The sequence below is a fragment of the Primulina huaijiensis genome, chromosome 10 (assembly GCF_012295235.1).
Source record: "Primulina huaijiensis isolate GDHJ02 chromosome 10, ASM1229523v2, whole genome shotgun sequence".
In the NCBI taxonomy this organism is placed as follows: domain Eukaryota; kingdom Viridiplantae; phylum Streptophyta; class Magnoliopsida; order Lamiales; family Gesneriaceae; genus Primulina; species Primulina huaijiensis.
This window is the reverse complement of record NC_133315.1, coordinates 1,551,581-1,573,298: the sequence shown is the minus strand read 5'-3', so window position 1 is coordinate 1,573,298 and position 21,718 is coordinate 1,551,581. Positions and strand designations below refer to the sequence as shown.

The window sequence follows — 21,718 nt, the reverse complement described above, 5'->3', positions numbered from 1 at the left end:
AACAATAAATATAAATAGCGAAATTTTAAGTGTATGCTGGAATAGCTCCGTTGGTTAAACAGAGGTCGGAGTTTCAAGCCCTCCTTCTAGCTGTTCATCATTTTGTATGATTTTTTTTTATGCTTGGAGATTTCTTCCTAATAGCACATATCAATACTAGGCTATAAATGCTTTTGACAAAGAACACTTTTTTTTAAAAAAATATATTACGAAAGAGTTTGTTATAATTGAGAGAGCATGTATGAGTATGTTATAATTGAAACAAGACTAGATATCTTGTGAGACGATCTCACGAATCTTTATCTGTTAGACGAGTCAATTCTACCGATATTCACAATAAAAAATAATATTTTTTCATGTATGACTCAAATAAGATATTCGACCCACGAAATTGATCCGTGAGACGTCTCACAAGAGTTTTTGTGTTGAAACAAATACAAGGTTTTCAAGTCCTCCTAAATTTTTTTATTTTATATTATTTTTATATTTGATCTAACATCTTTTTTCTTTTTTTTGGATTTATTCTTTAGTTTATTGGATTCTTCTTTGGCACACTGTTTTTTATGTAGCTCGAGGGTGTTTGTTACAGACTAATGGATTTTGTTATAGACTAATGGATTTTCTAGTTTTTTATGTTTCCAAACATACAAATTATTTTTCCACAATTATTTCCTCAAAAATTTTCCCAAAACAAAACATAACATGGCCTCTTTGTACCTCAATACGTTAAATGTATTTTTTCACCCCCTCGATCAGAGACCTTGAATCTTACATCCATCTCTCCAATAATTAAGTTTGTGATTTAAATGATTTCTTGTGTTCCATTCCTTGATTCTCTCTGCTTTGCTCTGGAATCCACCTGGAAATGATCCTCTCCTCAACATTATAATTCTCTACACATGATGGAGTAAGATCACGATTGTCACCATTTTTGCTAATAAAAAGAACCAACAATGTCTTCGCAACGCTACCACAGAGACGAAGCGTGCAATTAAAATCAGACCAAACCCTTAGCCTGCCATTTGTGTCACCATCTTCCTCAGATATCACAAGTACAGCATATTCTGAATGCACCAGAGCTGGATGATGCCGGTAGGCAACAAAGTCGACACCGTACTGAGACCCTGCCCTCACCACCCAGTTCTTCATTCGAAGATGAGAGTATGCTTTAAATAAGACTGGGAAACAATCTTTCTTGGAAGCCATGTATTGCCACAACTCTGTATCATCTATCAGGCAGTTGTTTCCGCCAACAATCTTAATGCATTTCATCACATAGCATAAGTAAAAAGCTTCTTCCAAACACAATTGAAACCACTGCTTATCCTTCTCAGTGGTAATTATCGGGCGACCAAAACACGCTTGATTCAAGATTTCAGTTTGCTCTGGATGTGCTGCAAGAAGAACGCTGCACCCGGAAAGGATTCCATGAGAATTGGACTCGATCAAAGAGGACTGAAGTCGAGAAATTATTTTTGACATGGGGTCTGCGAGGGATGTAGCTTCTGCTGCTTTTCCTTTCCATCTCGGCCCCATTGACTCTTGCATCAAGAAAAAAGAATCTCTTAATACTTAATGAAAAGGCCAAAACAAATTAAGTAATGATACCAAGGCAAAATTATTGAGAAATGAGTGAAAAGAGAAACATTGAGAACTTGGGGATTGACAAGACTACATTCCATCGAACACTTTGTGTGCATTGTAAACAACTGGATTGTGATATAAAAATTGTTGCCAACCATATCAATTGTTAATTAAGCGATATTAAAGAAATGATCAATTGAGGATCAGCATGCTGCAGGGATGCACCGAATTTATAATGAACCGTCCAATCTACTTCAGATTACCTTATTCTGAGAAATCCAACTACACGAATGAGATTATGACACGTGACAGATAATATTGAGTTCGGATCTTCTAAACTAGTCCAAATGCAACATATAAATAGAAACTTATTTCATTTGTTTCCTATACTAAAATCATCCAAATAAAACATAACATTACGAATTATGTCAGCATCCATAATGTTTTACAAAGTCTATTTAAAATAAAGCTATTAGTCTAAGCCTAAAAATAACAATTAAGCATAAGTTTTTATCATAAGATGACAAATTTTACATTTATTATTTCTGAAATAATGAGTAAAGTACTTGCAACAGTTTGTCCTCTACTACTATCAATGCTTTGAGAAAGTAACTACAAAAATACAAGTAACCAACGAAACAATATAATGGAAATATTTGTACACATTATCAACTCTACAATCACATCACAAGAAACATAATGCAAATCCTTAAAACCTAAAAAGATTGTCAACTATTGTAAGGAGCAAACTAATGACAATCACTCTCAACGATATCTCTCATTTAAACAACAAAAATGCGAGGAGATAACGGTGTGTTAAAAGTGGTGGGGTTTTTTGATTTTACAAGATCAAAATAGAAAGATTTTACTGTTAATACCTCTTTGGTTTTTAAATTAGAATAAAAAGCAAATAGAAAAATACACATCTCATTTAAATAAAAAATTGTATGTAGATCTTCAATCTGGGTCTGTATCTCCCTCAAATTCCACTTATATTTAGTTTAGTATGCACAAACCAAAGATTTTCTAAGCTGAAATCGTCCATTTTCTTGAATCCAAATCAACTCATAAAACACGTGATCACAACCATAACAGTGTAGTAGCATGCCAAAAGTTTAAAATTTAACAAGTCCCAAAATCCATTCAGTTCACGCCTTAACAGAAACAACCCTAAATCCAATAATTTAACATAAGCCAAAAAAAAAAAAAAAATCACATTTTGACATCCTTAAACAATATAACGAAAGACATGTCAGGAGAGCACAACATCATCGCAAGAACAGTCTCAAACTGAAAATCTACGACAGTACAAACTCGAGTTCAGTTTACCTTGCATCTTAAATTAAACTAGCCCTATTTAAATCCATTCCACAATCAACATGAATCGATGACTCAACACTTGCAGCTATATTTTCACAAGAATAACACATAATTTTGCCCAATTAGAAAGTCATTTGGAATTGAAAATTTTAAAAATAATAAAAAATTGTAGCCTAATCAAATGAAAAAATAACAGATCCAAGGATATTTTACCTTTAGGTGCAAATTACCTCAAGAATTAAATCTCACGAAGAAGATTTCTCCCGACGACAGATGAAAAATCAAGAAGAAAAATGAAAGATAATGAAATTGAGTTTAAGAAACACATAACTGATTTGTTTTTATACAAAAAATGATTAACTCTCAAAAATAAAAATATATGAGAATATCTCTCAATAAACCTATTATAATTAATTTATCATTTAAAAACATTGAACTTATTTTTGTATTAAAAAAATTATTTATTTAAATATGTGGTTTTCGAAGAAAGTATATAGGTTTATCCATCAACTTATTTTTTATTTTATTATTACTAGTAATATGATTAATAAAAATAACAATAATAATTGGAATATGAAAATTCTTGAATTTACTACGCAAAATTTTTGAATCTATACTTTTTTTTAATTTATTTTTAAACAAAATCATTTATTTATTTATATATATGTTGATGTAGTTTTAGAAAAAAATAAAATATAAGAAGCTGTGTATGTGTGTCGTAACATAGGAGTGACTACTAGTTCTTCGGAGCAATGTGCTACATTGACCCATGACATTGTAGATCCGAGATCTTATCATGTGTAGGAGTTATCAATCATTCGATAGAGTAGTGTGCTACACACATTGACGCTTAAAGTTTGGGCATGAGATTCTAATATTGATACATGATCACCGATACATGTTCATGCATTTCATATAAGTTTGTATACTTGTGTTTACATATTGGACAATTAAGTTGTTTACGCCCTTACTTTTACTTTAAACACCCCATTCTCACGGCACAAGTTTTAAGTTGGATGGACCTTTCAATCCGGTAACAACTTAACGTTCTCTTTAGGCATATGGCAGCGATTAGCTTGGATCAGGGTCTGATACCAAGGAGCTTTATCTGTTGATATTTGGCTTTTTACACCATGAGTGTCCATGACTACAAGAAATTTTACATTTGGCGACGCTGACCAACGTAGCAAAATGTAAGCAAAACACGCCGCAAAATATTTGGCGACGCAAGAACTCGTCTCCGAGATACGTCGCAAATTGCTCTAGGCAAATGTCAATCGACCCTTTGGCGACGCTGAAAGTAAAACGTCACTAACGGTGTACGCATTTCGCGACGCTGAACACACATTTCGCCAAAAAGTATTATCATGCGGCGACAATAAATTTCAGAAAGTCTGTATCCATAAAGTTGTCTAAGACAGTTCAGAAAGGCTATGATAAATTTCAGAAATCGTTTAACAAGCTTCAATGAAAAAGCCTACGGGCCAAAGCATGTTATCACTGAACTAAACATGAAAGTCAAAATCAGGATTGGGCAAATTTTCTTGTTCCATTCTTCTCTTTAGTTTACTTCTTTATTTCTTATCTCTCTTTTTAGTGAATCTTCAGTTGATTGTGCTTTGTGAAAGTCAGAACAAATCAATTTAAAATTGGACAACGATAAGAATCATGGAGCTAACCATCAAAAAGCAATTGCTCTATAATTTGTAGATTTGTTACATAACTGAAGATTAACTAAGGAAAATAAAGAGGCTTGCACCGGAAGTCACCGGCATATTCTCTGGAGTTTATAGACAAAAAAAGGTGGATTTTATAGACAAAAAAAGACCATTTTATATGTAAGTGATAAATTTTAAACGTTCCAAAGGAGTATACCAACTGCTTAAAATGATCTTTTCACACAACACGACATGTAAAAAAAATCATTTTAACACAATAAATCAAGCCCAATAAATTGAGTACACAACCATCTGCTTCAATCAGTTCCGAAATATATTAGTACCTTTGCAGCTGCTCTTGGAGATCAGTGCATCGTGATGATTTTTCCTCTCCTCTTGTAGCTCATTTTCTAAACTTTCTATTGCCCCCTGAATTTGGTTTACCTAAATCTCTAATCCCTCTGCCCGTGTTTCAAGTGATTTGTACGACTCTGCCAGACTCAATGTCGATGAACTCCCGCCCTGCCTCTTCCGATTAACAACAGATTTCTGAAAATCTTTCACTTGAAGCCACTTCCCGATAGAAAAAAAGGAACGATGGGAGATTTGGGGATTCTATGAGGCGGGGAAAATTGGGGGAGAATGTTGGGAGAATGAAAATACTTATAATAAATAATATAAATATAATAAAAAATAAATAATATAAATATAATAAAAAAATTATAATTTTGTATATAACTATATATATATATATATATATATAATTATATAATGCATATAATTACCAGTTTTGCGACGCTCTAGGGTCATCTTTCTGTGAAGTTTTAACTTAGTCATGTTGCCAAAGGACCCAGAAAGTAGGAGGGAAAATTTCCCCGCTACGTGTCAGCGACATTAAATGTTATCTGTGTCGCCGAAGTCCTACATTTCGTGACGCATTAACTTTGTTCAGTCGCCAAATAACCCAAAATAAAGGTGGAAAAATGGATGTACATGATTCGCTATTTCAGCGACGCTGAGCTCATTATGTGTCGCGAAATGGTACCATATGACGACGTTGAACGTGTGGTGCGTCGCGATAGGTCATATTTCTTGTAGTGATATGCCTTATATATGGTTGTAAACTAATTACATTTACTTGGTTTTCCACTTGTTTCTTGGAGGATTATGAACATGTCGGACATATGTTGGATTTGATTACTCTTTTAATTAAGTGTGATTATTGCATGCATTCGGTGTTTGGTGTAGGCGTCCGGGCAAAAGTACTATAAAATACAAAAGCGATAAAATCGTCAACAAATTCAATATCTTTTCACCAAGCAAACAAGAAACCTAGAAAATGAATCCAAAGGCTGCAAACCAAATTCAATAAAAACAAAAGGAAGAAAAAGAAAACAAATTCCCTCAACTCTCTCTTATTACAAAAGAATCCCTTATCAAAAGGGATATCTCATTTTCCACCACAAACATTACAAAAATTGCATAAAACATTCAAAAATCCACCTTAGAACTCATTCGTAAGTGGTATATGCTCACTATGCATGGATACATTACTATAAATGGTCCCATCCAATCCTCCGCCAATAAGTGGCCCGACCCAATAGATCCAATTGCCGGAGTAGTCCCCACTAACCACGGCGGGGTTCATCGACCCACCGGAAAACGGTCTGGCGGCCAAGATGTTTGCACCCACAATAAATCCAACAGCAATCGGTGCAATCGTGCCCAACGAGCCTCTCTTCGGATCAGCTGCCTTAGCATAGACTGTGTAGACTAATGCAAATGTGATAATTATTTCCATTATAACTCCTTCAACGGCTCCAGCAGCCACACCATGGGTTGGGATAGCCTGCATGCCCAATATTGATCCCAAGGTTCAGACTGATCAGGAATTTTGTTGCCTTCTCCCTTATTTATATTTTAGAATTTTTTTCAAATCGTGGTTATTAATAGCTATGCTTTAGAAAAATATACTTCTATAAAAAGTATACTTCATTGTTTCTATTTTGCTAGCATTTTATTATTTATGATTAGTTTTATACATTACTTTGTGAAATCCCAAGATTGTTAAAAATCTCATAAAAAATGATTTATCAACATCTCGTGTTTTTAAATTTTGAGCACATATATTTTTATATTTTCAAATCTTGAGCAAACGTACACTATTGTTCGTTCGCGTTTTCAGAAGTTTTTATGCTTAAAATTTGAAAACAATCATAGAAGTTTTTAGTAATATCGAGATTTCACAAGGATAGTACCGTATGCAATTTCTCCTATATAGTTTAAGTTTTTATGATCGTAAATTTATTGTTTAAGTTCTTTCTTTCTGGCTAGAAATAATTCAATTGGCACTAACTTAAAATGTCATAATTAGACTTACCAAGCCTCCTGTGACGACTTTAAGCAATAAGCACGCTACAATGGATCCCAAAATCTGAGCAACCGGCCAGTAGAAGATATCCGTGAGGATCGTGATCTGGCCGCCAACAGCCAAACCGAACGTGACGGCAGGGTTGACATGGCCACCGGAGATGTTGGCTCCTACCGTCACCGCCACGAAAAGAGCGAATCCATGGCAAACGGCCACTGCGACCAGCCCGTCTGGATTGAGGGCGGCGTCTGTTGTCAACTTGTCTGTCAAGGACAATGAAATCTAGGACGTTAGGCGTAGCAATGATCATGCATGCCACACATGGATATTCGGATAAAATAACTTCAAATTTCAAGTGAATTTTTTTAAAAAAACATAAAGGTTTGTATGAATCAATCCTGATTATCGACTAAATTCTTAAGCCATGGCGGAGCCAACACCGGCGAAGACAAAGAGCAGCGTGGATATGAACTCGGCGATGTATGCCTTCAACGAGGAAATGCTGAACGAGTCATCGAATCCTCCGAAAGCGATTCCGGCCATGATTAATTAGAATCAAATACTTATGATCAAGAAAATAGAGATCGGAAAGGAAAACTAAAGGTTACTTGTGTTCTGTAGTGACTAGTGACACACGCATATATACATAAATCTTGAAATCTAATATTGTTTTTTTTAAAAAAATATTTTTTTATTAAAATCGTACTATGATAAATGTGTTATTAAATTTAATAATAATTTCAAAAATTAATTTTTTTTATGTTTTTTTTCCTTGGTGATACCCCACGGATGGGCCCATTATCTCTGGCCCATCCCTAGCCCAAATGGAAGACAGACTCATCAAGGGCCCAAGTATTCTCCTATAAATACAAGATTTGAGCGTATGATAAGACATTCACTATATTATTTTCAGCAGCGCCCTTAGCTGCTTCCCCCATATATCCTCAGTCTCTGACTTGAGCGTCGGAGGGGCTACACTAGGACACCCTCCTGGCCCCCTTCTAATGGTCTTATTTGTGATTTCAGGCTCAGAATAATTTCAAAACTTGTGTCTGGATTAGTGAAACTCGCTGGAATCGGACCCTAAATTTCCCGTGAGTATCACTTGCGATGAAATAAAGATTGTAATATTGGCTTCAAACTCTTCTTTCATTCAGATTCATAAGCTTTAAGGTTTAATGGTTATTCTACCTGACGAAGGATCCTATTCAGAAGTGGGAACAACTTGATTTCAGGATCGAAGGATAAAATTTTCATACGCAAATTAATTAGTTAGTATTATTTCCAACTTTAAACAAGTTTAAAATCAGTCAATTTATTGAAGAATTTTAATTTTGAGGAGAAAATGACGTTTTTAGTCCAGTAACTTATTCAATTTTGAGTTTTAGTCCACTGAATATTCTAAGTTTGGATTTCGTACAATAACTTTGATTTTTTTTTTTTTTTTTGTGTTTTTGATCCTATTTTGTCGGAATGCTGATTTGACACCGAAAGATATTGACATAACACCCGAAATTATTGACATGTACAATAATATATCAACAATTAAAACAAGAATTGAAAAGTAAATAACTACCAAATTTTGACCAAAAAAAAAATCCCTGATTGGGATCATGAAATAATTAATTTAGTGTGCGAATAATGAAATTTCATTACGTACATATGTCGTTTATAATAACCCTTTTAAATCTATTAATATTAATACTATATGTAATACAAATTCTTGAAAATATCATCATGATTTTATTCCCATTACTATAAACACGTGACAAAATATTTTTTTTCTCATTTATCTACGAGATTATAAATTTTAGTCACGTAACTACTTCTAACCAATCAATTTAAGTAATTTTTTTGACATAAATATCCTATTTTAACCAAATCTTCAAATCACAACATCGTTAATATATAGTTTTAAATTTAAAACAATATATATTCCATATTAAAGTTTATAGAAAAATAATGTTGATGAATTTCAAGAGTAAATAAATAAGATTATTTTTAAATTATAAGAAAATTTTTAATCTCACAACTATTATTCGATTATCGATTTTAGTTATTAGAACCGATCATATAGAGAGTTTGTAAATTTTGTTAGAAAATCAGGATAACTATGGCAAAATGAATCAGATTGTTATCCAGCACATGTGACCCAAATTTTTTAAATTTTTTTTATATATAAATTTTAAAAAGATTTGTATTAATTTGATATTAATCAGAGTAGCTTAATTTTAAAAATTAAAAGATTTCAAAGTTTAAAATCCTAGCACGTGTGATCCAATTTTCCTGGTTCCGTCACTATCCACTGATCATAGATTTACATCCGTAAGATGAGTCAACTTGATTTATACATATCATGAAAAATAATACATATGACATAAAAAATAAAATTTTTATGGAGTTGGGTCGGATCAAAGATCCGTCTCATAAAATTGACATGACGATTAGAGCACACTATTATATTTGGAAATACCACTTCATGTTATACAAGGGCTCAAATATTTCGCATAATGCCCAAATTATGAAATTCTAAGACGCTCAAAACCAAGAACTGATCTAATCCAGAAAAGAAAACCTCCAACCCATCTAACATACAGACCAAATATGAAAACCGTGCTGCAAAATCCAAAATAAAAAATTGGACAAAGCAATCGATATCTTTCTCCACACAACCACAGCCACCGCCATAGAAAGCTGGTGGTGCCGATGGAATTGCGAGGAAGCAGCAGTGATGAGGTCGAAGACACTTAGTGGGAAAAGATAAGGACGGAGAAAGAGATTTCTGTTAGTCTTTAGGCAGGGGTGACAAAATGCAACACGACCGTCAACCCGACACGAAAAAAATCAGGTTTGGGTTGGAGGTTTTCGGGTTCGGGTCGAGTGGGTTCGGTTTAGTGTCAAGTTTGATGGGTTTCAGGTTAGGTCGTGGGTTGACCTGAAAACTTTTTTTTTTGAGAATATTACCTATATTTTTATATATTGTATGTTTGAACAAAATTTATTGTATATTTATATGATAAATTTTCATCATTTAATATTTATTTCGTATATTTTTTATTTTTTTAACAATTGTTTATTTGATTTAGTAAATATACTTTTAATTTTCTACAATTAAACTTTCAAATTTAAATCGAAAATTTTGTTATTATATGTTTAAATTAAAATATTATTATTTTTTATTTTTTCGATTTTTTTCATTAATTTTTTTTAAAAAAATAAAAATAAATAAATAAAATTCGAGTTAGGAAGATTAGACGGGTTCGTGTTCGAGTTGGGGGGTTTCGGGTTGATTCGGGTTAGGGTTGGAAAAAAAAATTTCGCAGATTGACCCGAAACCCGGCCCGATTGACACCCCTAGGTTTTAGTAGCTAAAGTTAAACATGCTGCTATAAAAGTATCGGGCACTGAATCTGACTTCAGCTGCATGTGCACCTTCGAAAGAACTAATGAACAATCTTGACAAGGCACTTTTGGTAGGTTTATCACTCGAATTTACATCAATCAACGTGCTAACTAATTATTGCTTTAAATTGACATTTAAAAAAAAATTTGAAAGTCTACTTAGACAGGAAGACAGGAGAGCAAAAATATGCTTGCTATACTATTTCATAGTTTTTTTAAAAAAATTAATTAAAATAAAGTAGATTACACATTAACCCGTCACAAATGGAACTTCTACAGTATTGATGCGTGCATGCAGCAGTCATATGAATGAACAGAAAAATAGGAATAACGATCTTTTCTTCACAGCGCATCTATAACAGATACAACAAGAACTAATATGGAACGTTGTTGGGGAGGTTGCGTATAACATTACTCTTCATACCAATCTTAGAGCGCATGGCCTCGATACCAGACCGATTCATTGCTTTCATTACTTTCATCCTGAGTACGTGTTCTCTTGATTGCACTGTTGCCAGACCCATGCTCCTATACCTGTGGGCAAATTATATAATTTCACTTAAATATCCAGTTTTATTTTACTTTTAGGGGTAGGAAGTAAGGATCTATCCGATCATTTCACATACCTAGAAGCCAATTTGGCGGCAGTAATGGCACTATTTGCAGGAGTTGGCCGTGGTTTCTGGCGGTAATATATTAAAAATTCTCTTGAACCGATCATTTTGGTCAGGGTTGTGACGCCAATTCTTCGGGTAATAATTAACTCAGAGCCACCACCACCAAGTTCCACATCTTTCTGCATGTCATCGACTGCAACCAGCTGCTTTCCTTCCTCATCAACAAAACTTTATACGCATAAACAAAATGAACCAACTAGGTTAGGATACAAGTTCACACGTATAATTTATTCGCACACAACTATGTATTTTCTTGGTGTTATAAAAACCTGCTGCTATAATCATAAAACACTTCTAACTCTGCTTCCTCCTCTTCACTTCCATCACCATAATGCACTTTGCAGTGGCTTTTTGCCTCCATATGCTTCCGAACGGCTTCGATACTGGAGAATGGATGACATCTCTCATTGCAATACAAACACATCAAATCCCTTTTAACCTGTGTGGGTTTAGGCATCAAGATTTAAACTTTAAAGAAGCACAAAAGAAAAAATTAATGAAACACCGTGAACAGTTGGAGAAAATAATATAGTTGAAAACAAAATTGTCCTTGATATAAAAACACATTTAATACCTTGAGGCTGAGATAAGTAAGAAGACCTTTAGGATCCTTCAGATACTCAATGTCAGGTATGAAGAACCCATGTTTCTTGTGCATGTGAACCATACAGTTCTCCACTGAATCATGCTCTAAATCACACATAAAGCAGCAAGTTGGATTCAACTTATAATCATCCTCATCCATATCATCATTATCAGGACTCTCGTTCACCCTGAGTTTGGCCAAAGAATCACTGGCTTCACCAGCCAAGTCTTCCTCCAGATCATCAACCTCTTCCCATTCACTCTCTTCACTATCGTCATCCTCTGACACCAAACGATGCAAAGGCACCTTTGGAACACGTGGAAGTGGCTTAATAATTGTACTTCCCTCATCTTCGCCAGTTGTTGATTCAGAACAGCGTGATAGATGACTCTTAGATTTTAGATGTTGTTCGTGGGCTTTAGAACTTCTGTATCCCTTTCCACAAAATCCACAACTATACAGGAGGGGAGTTTCATCTGATTTCTTTTCCTCTTCTGCAAGTGCAGATTGTCTAGCTAGAAAAAGTGTTTCAGTCACTCCCGGAACACCTGCAACCTGAACGAAACCAGGAACTAAATTAAAGCATCAGGAGAAATTTAAGAAACATACAGCAGCAGAATACAGAGACGATGGCTCTGGAGCAATACCTAAGACAAGAATATCAAATTATTCAGTTATGGAAGACAACTAAAATGTCCATACTAACAGCTATTTGCTTTCACACTCAATTTAACATGAAACTATAAGCGAAAAAAAACATGGGCGGTCATGATCTTACTTAAAACACCAGCTTCAAATAAAGGCGATAAATAACAGCACTTCTAAAATTGAGCGCTGTGTTTCCACAATAAAGTTTTATATCATCATGTCAATCATGTATTTGGTCGAGTAAACTCCTTGAGAGCGGCTAGAATATCTTGTTCATAAAATAAGCAAGTACGGAACTCTTCCTAGAGTCCCAAACACAGGCAATCCATATCCTTCAACTTCAGACTACAGACACCTTGTGTTCACGAGTAACCAGTTCAAATTCAAGACAATATGCTGACTTTTACTCTCTAATTACCTCACATTACAATACTGTTCCACAAATAACATCAAATGTCAATTTTTTTACGAAACAGCTTTCTTTCTCTGATCATAATCTGCGGTAGAGAGCCAATCATTCACCGATAGTCAACATGAATTCAATCAAATATGAGCTCCGTACAATAAGCAACCCATCAACAACTTCTTAAACAAAAGCCAAAAAAGAAAAGAGTCCTCCTTTCACTACTTATAACACATGAAATATGATGTGAAGTATCGAGTAAAAGAATCCCATAAATATAAACAAAATCAAACACATACAATAAGATTATGAAGAGGAATCGACGAGGGCGCACCTTCCGTTTAAGATTGTAACGGTGCCACTCAGATTTGTAGTGAAGCTTCTGCTCAGAATCGTCGAGGAATTCCTTGTTGCAAGCGTTGCAAGTCAATCCCGGCATCCCTTGCTCTGGTGTCTGATTTTTTTCTTGAAGAAATATCTTTGGTTCCAGGTTAATGACATTAGGGTTATATTTTTACCGACATTTTTTTGTTTGTCGTCCCAATATTAAACACTATTTTCTTAACAGTAAATTGATGTTATTATTATTATTATTATTATATATATATATATATATATATAAATATATATATATATATATATATACTAGTGATCATTTGCACACGTGACGTGTTTCTACCGTTAAAATATTTATCTAAATATGATAATTTTTTTATTTTCGAATTAATGATTTTTTCATATTTTTTTTATTAGATGTGATTGATTATCTAAAAATCTGAAAATTTAGATAAAGATATGATTGAATTTTGAAAATATAATTAAATGAAAGTATACTTATAATTTCAAATAAGACGTCATGAATTCATCGAGACATCAACTTCAATTAAATATAATAAGATGATAGAAGATAATAATAAGAAGGTAAAATATATGGATACCTTAACAAAACTATTAAATTAGGGTTAACTCGACCCTACAATAGGTGTAGATCCAATGAATCACATGGACCACGCCAAGGTCCGAGCCAAACCAGGACCGAACCAACTCATGGTCAACGAGCCGGTTAATCAGGTCAACGGGTTTGACCCGAAACCGTCCTAAAGCGGTCTGGTTACAATTTATTGGTGTAAAAACCGTCGACTCAGGGGTCGGTCAATTTTTTTTTTTTTTTTTTATATTTTCAATGAACGACCAAGATCAGATGATCAAATGACTATTGAAGATCTATGGTCACAATTACGTGGCCGTTGTGTAACGGTCGGCTCGAACCTAGACCGGCTGGTCGACCGTTACACTTTTTTTTGTTCGAAATTTTTTTGTCCGAATTTTTTTCTATAAATACCCCTCGTTCCTTTCATATTTTCACACAATTTTATCTCAATCACTAATTCTCAATTGTTTATTGATTATCAAAATATCAAATCTCTATTATTGATTTATTTTTATAATTACTTCAATTTCATATTTATACAAATAACTGGAGCGAAATAGGTCATTGATCAATATTTAACACTACCGCTTCATATACCACCATTATACAGAGTGCAAAGAGCACAGAAGATACTACTGATAGCAAGTATTAGAGATTACCAGATGTAGGTCATTCATCAATCAATATCGTCGTGATATGATGGCTATCAGTTCTATTTAGATTTGAGATTTATAGAATAAATCTCTATGATATGGTATTATTCATAAGTTTCTGAAATAACAATATGATGCAGATTAAATAACATAAAGATCAACATAAAAAAAAGAACTAGATAAACATTGTTCAGTTTCTACTAGAAAAATACAAGGAAAATCTTTGGTAAATGAGTCGTTCTACATGCATATTTTCTGGAAATGGAATTGAGGCACAGCAGTGATAGTATCCATTCTCATCGTACACAAACCTTTGAGAAAGATGAGCTTCACGTATAGGATACTCTCCCCATTCTTCAGATCGAACCATAACGATAAAAAATAACCCTAGCATCAATGAGTCGAGTTTCCTTGTGTTCTTGTTTCTGAAACAAGATAATGAAAGGATTAGCTTCCCATAAAGAGAAACTGAAGCACCATTTTTAGAGCAGAAAATTGTAGATAGATAGGTGTTTTATGCAAAATCACTAAGCGATCACCAAATCTAAGAGTGTACAACGTTCGAGTTGGACAGATTCATTTTCTTTAAAGTCAAAACTGTCCAAATCATTCAATGATTTGGCAGTAATTAAAAGGGTGCATAGTTGACAGTTTTACTGGCTAACAACTTTTTCTAATCAATTCAACCAAGCAAAGAGTTGCCAAAAAATGGCAGAGCTTCTCTTTGAAATAATCATTAACCCTGCCACAAAATTATTTTCCTTTTGAAGTTACAATCTTCGTTTCCTCTTTGGCTGTGAATATGTTGATCAGTTGAATATGTTAGTTGTATGAGTATATGAAAGAGTGAAGCTTGCATGTTCTTTCCCCATTTTCCTGGAACAGTCAAACCATTCATTTCGTTGATCACACTTTCTTAATCAGTTTATTTGCAACCTTTTCTGTTTACTACAGTCACCGTATAACCTGTCTGTCTATCCAGGTGGCGGACATAGCTGTTTCAAAGATAGCGATGAAGCCAGGATAAGATTTAGAAGGAAAAAATTCTGGGACGAAGCAGTTGATAAAGACGAGCTCTGTGGACCTGGAGGAAGCCTGGTGGGGCGTAAGAGGGCATATCCGGGATGATTTTAACCATAGCAACAAGACAATTACTTATGTTGAACATTTTGAGAACAGCAGATTTGTTGAGTCAGTGCTCGATGTTTGCTGGGAGCTTCCTCCCGTTGCTGGTCCTTCGCTAACCCATCAAACAAGGTATGATCCAGCTCGTGCATCTACTCCAATCATAGAAGATGGTAGATATGGGTTATTTAAGAGGCTTGGCTTGTCTCAGTTTGATAATTCTGTGTTCAATGTATATATACACTCAAATGGTGTATCTTCAGGTATCTGAACCAGAGGTCCAGAAACATGATACCGTTGAATTTGGGAGATCGGATTGGTTTCAAATGCTTGAAATTTTGAATTAGTTGACGAATATCAGGCACTGTTGTCATAGATGTTTGTGGTTCTTTAGATGTTCTTCAGTTCGTGGTAATGCCGCAAATATTTATTGTTAGTTGTTCCTTGGTTCTTAATTGAGTATCCACAGGGGTAATGCTACATTTTCCAGATTTCAGTAGCTTCTCTGTGTTCTGTTTCATTGGTTTGGAGTGAAATCAATATCGGGGGATGCCCACATTCTTTAAATAAAGGCTACACACAATTGAGAATCATTATGCCTGATGAAATTATATTAAAGATCAACCACAACCTATTCGTATTCAACCTGATATTTTCACGAGTTGAACTCGAGTTTGAAAAATGAATACTCTATCGAGTTCGAGCTCGAATAGTATGATACTTGAGATCGACTTGACTAGTTTGCACTCCTAGATGGGACGCGGTGGTCAGCAACTAAATTTATTGAAAAATGACTAATTCGCCAGTGAAATATCTTATATTTTATGATTGATTATCTTTCACCTTTTCGTATGTACTTCATATTCAGCTTTTCGTTTCCTACTTAGTTTGTATTGCAAATTTTATGTTTTTTGGGATATATTTAGTGTCAACTTTGATTAAATTAATAGGTTGAAAAGAAATGGGATCCAAATCCAAATCCAAATCAAAATCCAAATCATGGGAGAGAAGAAACTTTATTTGACCAATGTGAGTAGCATGCCCATTATTAGAAAATATAAATTCTCTGTGACCAAACATGTGTTACATGTCCCATTTTCTTCTTGGTTTTAACTGGATCACTTTTTTTTATTTTTCTGTTTTTTTAAAAATAAAATTATAAAACAATCATAAATTTTGCAATAACAATAATAATACTAGTGATAAACAACAATAAAATTTTTTAGTGTCATTTTCTTAATAATAATTATTATTACCAATCATAAAATAATTAGAATCAATTAAGTAATGAGTATTTAATTCTTTTTCATTCTCTATAATGATAATGAAAATTGACGACGATACCGTCAATTTTCATTATCATTTAATTAACAGAAGATTGGCTGAAGTTCAGCTCTAACCAGCATGAATGGTTCATGATTTGTATGTATTGATTCAGAATATCATGATTGTGAAAAATCAATCTGGTCAAAAGAATTCTTACAATATTAATAGCTTTTAAGGATATATAATTTCAGATTAATAAAAATATCACGTACGCAAGCTGATTAATCATGTCTCTTCCAAATTGTTCTGATATTTAATTTATTGCACATTGAAATCATCAATTAATAAATGTTTATTTACACTCAAAAGCTAGGGATCCGATGAAAGACCTCCCCACGCTCCAATTAAATTCAACTTAAGATAATGATATCTGTAGGTTCAACATTTTTCAAAAACTAAAGTTTATGTCATATCCAAATACAAAAGTTGGCTAATAAAAAATTTAAAAAGATATTCTGCAAACAATTATTAACCAAAAAAGTAGACATTTTTATTATGATTAAAGCGAACACCTTGACAAAAAATTTGTTGGATCAGTTTTACTTAAATGAATTTATATGCAAATAATTATGTATTATGGGTTGTCGGTTAATCAGACAATACATGGTTCTCATATTTAGGAGGTTATTCAACTTATACTTCTTCATGTAATAGTCCATTCAAAAATGTATTTTTAAACATCAATCTGTTAAACTTTAAATTTTTAAATGCATCATAAGCAAGAAATATCATAATAGCTTATAATCTAGCTACAGACGCAAATTATTCAACAAAATTTGTTCTTTCTTCTTGCTTATAACTTTGTGTCACCAATCTTGTCTTATTACGAATTACATTGTCATTTTTCATCAAGTTTATTTCTGAAATCAAATATAGTACCTATAACAGATCGATCTAACGGTCTAGGAACTAAATGTCAAACTTTATTTCTATCAAATTGACCTAATTACTCTTGTAGATATCTATATAATTATAATCAATTTGAGCTTCATCAATCTTTGTCAGTTCATTCTAGGAGATAAATGTAGCATGCAAATATTCATCAAGCATCTATTTCTTAGTTCTTAAAGAGGTAGAAGGGTGAGTTATGACCAGCTCAAGTGGATGATTCTTATTTCACCGATAGTATGACCCAAGAGGATTTGAATTTACCATAGGAGGATCTTGTTCTTGGATCAGATCAGATTTTTTTCAACAAGCTTAGTTTGATTTCGAACTTGATCTGCTTGGTTCACCTTGGTCTTCTGGTATAAGCTCGATGTCTCAATCAACTTGATTTGTGGAGATATCTGGCTCACAATGGAGGTTATCTATTCTTCTGATATGAATCTCACCATCATTGTCAGAAGATAAGTGTTTTTCATTCTATTGGAAAGATCATTCAAATATGCATTAATTTGTGCATTAGGAACAAAAAAACTTCATCAAATAATATATGAATTGATTCTTCAACATTTACCCATAGTTTTATCTTTTGAATCGTCTTCAAAGGTGATCCTTGGACCTTGATATTCAATGGTTTCAAATAATAAATTGACATTTCCTGTCATATGTCATGAACTTCCACGTTTAGGTACCATGTTGATTTCTTTAACAGCTCGATCTATTGTACCTGTAACCGCAAATTAAGAATGATTTCGGTACCCGCATTTATTTGAGTTAAGAAAAAATTAATCTTTTTGGGACCTACACCTGAATTAAAAACACTCACACTCATTCACTAAAATATCGAGGACTCTCTAAAAGGATGCACTTAGGTTTTGTAGCTTGTGTATATCAAACTTGCAAGTTCAAAGTTTACAACACTTGAGAATTGACTCACTTGGAATCCAAGAAAAAATTAAGATGAAAGACACTCTAATAAACTAGATAGAGACTCAATTTTTCGAAGAAGAATTTAAAAATACTAACGAAATTCAAAAGTGTAAGACACACTCAAGAACCCAAGAAACGAAATACAAGACTTTCAAAAAACAAAATACATGATTATTTTTTCTAGAATTCTGATGATTCAAGAAACCAAGAAGACTAAAAAGACACGAATATTTTAGAATTCTTGTGACTCACGAAATCAAAAAAATAAAATAAAATACAAGAATATTGAAGCGAGATCCTACACAATCTTTGACACAAATAACGACTTTTGTCTCGAGTAATATATTCTGATTACCAAATGATATGAATATTTGTAGTCATGGAATATAAACACGAGTTGAACAAAAAATCGTGCCCTCAATTCGATTAACGACAAGAACCTTATGAATTTATGTCCCAATCTTTGAAACAAGCGATCGTGAATTCCACCCATAAACTAGATTGTTTAGAAATGAAGAACACTAATAAATGAGACAATTGATCTCAAGAGAATCTCCAAAGAATTCGTCCTTGAAAATCTAATTGAAGACAAACGACAAACACCACAAAGTATTGTACTTTGATATGTTTGATTTGAGAAACACATGAAAAATCGTAAAGAACAACGCAAATCCTTGTATAAAAAATAATATGAATAATAATCAATAATGATGATGTAATTTTTCTCTCACAAAGAAAATGCATGCAAAATCTCCTAATCATGGTATGAACCTATTGAATTTAAAAGATCTGATTTATCACTTGATTAAATAACTAAATCTTGAAACTATACTAATTAAAATTAAACAAAAGTCATAAAAGCCCTCAGCAGTCCACGCCTTATCCACTCGATGCCATGCATTAATGCATGCACATGATCTACTCGTCATACTTCACTTGATCATCTTAGACTTGAATAGTATTGAAAATACAACCACTTGAGCCTCCAATTTGATTTCCATGCATGTCAAACCCACATTCCTCTAAACCATGCATGCACGTAGTTGTTTCTCTTGTGCTCAAGACGAGTTCATGAAGTGTTTCTTTCAACTTCTTGCTTCTTTCCCTTGTAATTAGCTAGTCACATTGGCAATTGATATATCTAATTATGGATCACATTCCTTCTTAGGCACTTTCTTTAATCCAGAATCATCCATAGTTGTATCACATGCTGATATCATGCCAGTATTCCAGTGTAAAATTATTAATTTGTTTTTTTAAAAAATAAAAGTTAACACTAAAAAAACGGATGGAATAGCGACGGTTTTTGATAAACCGTCGCTTTTTTTGCGACGGTTTCTTATAAACCGTCGCATTCAAAGATTAGCGACGGTTTTTCAAAAACCGTCGCTATTTTGACTAACCGTCTCTCATGTAGCGACGGTTTTTATAAACCGACGCTATAATAGCGACGGTTATTCATAAACCCATCGTCTACTAAAGTAAGCGACTGTTTATCAAAAATCGTCGCTCTTATAGCGACGATTTTACAACAACAGTCGCTATATTAGCGACGGTTTAATGACACCGTCGCTATTTTGTGCGACGGGTTATATACCCGTCGCCATGTGCGACGGTATAATAAAAACCCGTCGCATTATTTTGCGACGGTTTATTAAATCTGTCGCAATAGGCGACGATTTTTCTTGACCCGTCGCAAAAAGCGACAGTTGGGCTTAACCGTCGCCGGTCTAGATCGGCGACGGTTTGTCAAAAACTGTCGCTAATGGTGACAAGTTTTGACAAACCTGTCGCTAATGGTGACAAGTTTTTCGACTACCGTCGCTATAATTCTTTATATACCGAAGTTCGCGAAAACGATTTTCGCCTATTCGGATTTTTTACTTTTAGCGGAACTCTATCAATTTTTTCGCATTTTCTGTTTTTTTACTTGTACTAACATTTTTTTGTATTAATTTCGTTGATTTGCTCATCGGTGTAATCTTTCAGCGTTACGTGGATCTGCATATCTTCGCGCAAGTAAGATTTTTAAAGTTTTTTATTTTATCGAAAATTTAATATTTGTGGTGTATCGTATTTATGAAATTTTGCGTAGTATTTTAATGACTTTTATTTTTTTTTTTACGGAAAACCGTAGCTTAATTAAGCTACTGTTCTTTAAAAAACCGTCACTTCATATAGCGACGGTATTGCGAAAAACCGTCGCTTAATATAGCGACGGGTTTTTCAAACATCGTTGCTTAGTATAACGACGGTTGTTTAGAAACCGTCGCTTAATATTAGCGACGGTTGTATTTAACCCGTCGCTAAATTAGCGACGGTCTTTTTCAGAAATACCGTCGCTATAGGCGACGGTTTTTGATAAACCGTCGCTGCAAAATAGCGACGCAGCCTCCTGTTACGGTTTACCAAACCGTCGCTTAACCCTTTTAGCGACGGTTTTGGCCGTCACTAATCCCGTTTTTTTTATTGTAGTGTAATGGTGTAAGATCGTGAATTGGCGATAACATAATAAAAAATGAAAAATGTGCAAGTTGCGTAACCAGAACATTAATTTATACACACTTGAATAATAATTATAAATCCAAAAGCTAACATTCTGTTTGAGTTATTTAATCATGAGAGCTTAATCGACTTCCTAATATTTCCAAATAGTGATGATAAATTATGTGTCACACTTTTACTTTTTTGAAGCAGAGAAGTCGTGGAAGAATGTTATATATCCGTTCAATAGCACATTAATCATAGGTTAAATATAAAGCAAAGAGTACAATAATATTAAAGTAATAACAAAGTTTAGGTGGCTTTTTAAATTAGAATAAGTAAATTAATATGTTAATCCTTAAAGATTATTCTCCCTAAATATTAAAAGGGAACACAGAAGATTACCAACAACATTTTGTTGTTTGTTTACTCAAATGTCAACAAGAAAATGACTTCCAACAACATAGAAAACTCTAAAGCTAAACTTTTCTCCAATTGCTGTCAAGCTAATCTTGATTACTCGATCAGATACGATAATTTTCAAACGAGTTATGATTTGTTATGTTACCTAATAGTAAAAATATTCAGAAAAATTGCAAATTTCATGATGTTACGTTATCTTTTTTTTGCGATTTCGATAATTTTTTCGACGTGTTCAGCGACACATCAACACTCCCGTGGAAACATAACTAAAATTGTCAAAAATTATAAGATGAATAATTAATACTAAAATTT

The 21,718-nt window shown here is 33.5% G+C and overlaps 3 protein-coding genes across 5 annotated transcripts; all 3 read right to left on the bottom strand.

Moving 5' to 3' along the window:
* Positions 1–651: 651 nt before the first annotated feature.
* Positions 652–5,196, bottom strand: LOC140986025 (tRNA-splicing endonuclease subunit Sen2-2-like). 3 transcript variants are annotated; one of them, XM_073453975.1, is made up of 2 exons: positions 4,907–5,196; positions 652–1,541 (listed from the first exon to the last, which is right to left on the bottom strand). In XM_073453975.1, the coding sequence occupies exon 2, from the start codon at positions 1,534–1,536 to the stop codon at positions 790–792; it is 747 nt and encodes a 248-aa protein (XP_073310076.1). In that variant the 5' UTR covers positions 1,537–1,541; positions 4,907–5,196; the 3' UTR covers positions 652–789. The 3 variants fall into 3 exon arrangements, with proteins under 3 accessions (XP_073310076.1, XP_073310075.1, XP_073310074.1); XM_073453974.1 differs by lacking the exon at positions 4,907–5,196 and adding an exon at positions 3,135–3,256; XM_073453973.1 differs by lacking the exon at positions 4,907–5,196 and adding an exon at positions 3,118–3,250.
* Positions 5,197–5,851: 655 nt separating this feature from the next.
* On the bottom strand, positions 5,852–7,476 carry LOC140986566 (aquaporin TIP2-1-like). The gene is made up of 3 exons (XM_073454863.1): positions 7,372–7,476; positions 6,943–7,215; positions 5,852–6,411 (listed from the first exon to the last, which is right to left on the bottom strand). Exons 1-3 carry the CDS (start codon positions 7,474–7,476, stop codon positions 6,067–6,069), a joined length of 723 nt encoding a protein of 240 aa, XP_073310964.1. The 3' UTR covers positions 5,852–6,066.
* Positions 7,477–10,530: 3,054 nt separating this feature from the next.
* On the bottom strand, positions 10,531–13,148 carry LOC140986974 (cytoplasmic 60S subunit biogenesis factor REI1 homolog 1-like). The gene is made up of 5 exons (XM_073455396.1): positions 12,984–13,148; positions 11,587–12,153; positions 11,282–11,451; positions 10,962–11,180; positions 10,531–10,869 (listed from the first exon to the last, which is right to left on the bottom strand). Exons 1-5 carry the CDS (start codon positions 13,086–13,088, stop codon positions 10,710–10,712), a joined length of 1,221 nt encoding a protein of 406 aa, XP_073311497.1. The 5' UTR covers positions 13,089–13,148; the 3' UTR covers positions 10,531–10,709.
* Between the last annotated feature and the right edge of the window lie 8,570 nt (positions 13,149–21,718).

Excerpts from the sequence above, each read along its gene's own strand:
- LOC140986025 (XM_073453975.1), bottom strand. The coding sequence starts at position 1,536 with ATGGGGCCGAGATGGAAAGGAAAAGCAGCAGAAGCTACATCCCTCGCA.
- LOC140986566 (XM_073454863.1), bottom strand. The coding sequence starts at position 7,476 with ATGGCCGGAATCGCTTTCGGAGGATTCGATGACTCGTTCAGCATTTCC. Across the intron at positions 7,216-7,371 it reads TGCTCTTTGTCTTCGCCGGT|ATTTCATTGTCCTTGACAGA; the intron begins GTTGGCTCCGCC and ends CTAACGTCCTAG. Across the intron at positions 6,412-6,942 it reads AAGTCGTCACAGGAGGCTTG|GCTATCCCAACCCATGGTGT; the intron begins GTAAGTCTAATT and ends TTGGGCATGCAG.
- LOC140986974 (XM_073455396.1), bottom strand. The coding sequence starts at position 13,088 with ATGCCGGGATTGACTTGCAACGCTTGCAACAAGGAATTCCTCGACGAT. Across the intron at positions 11,452-11,586 it reads TTACTTATCTCAGCCTCAAG|GTTAAAAGGGATTTGATGTG; the intron begins GTATTAAATGTG and ends AAACCCACACAG. Across the intron at positions 10,870-10,961 it reads GCCGCCAAATTGGCTTCTAG|GTATAGGAGCATGGGTCTGG; the intron begins GTATGTGAAATG and ends ATTTGCCCACAG.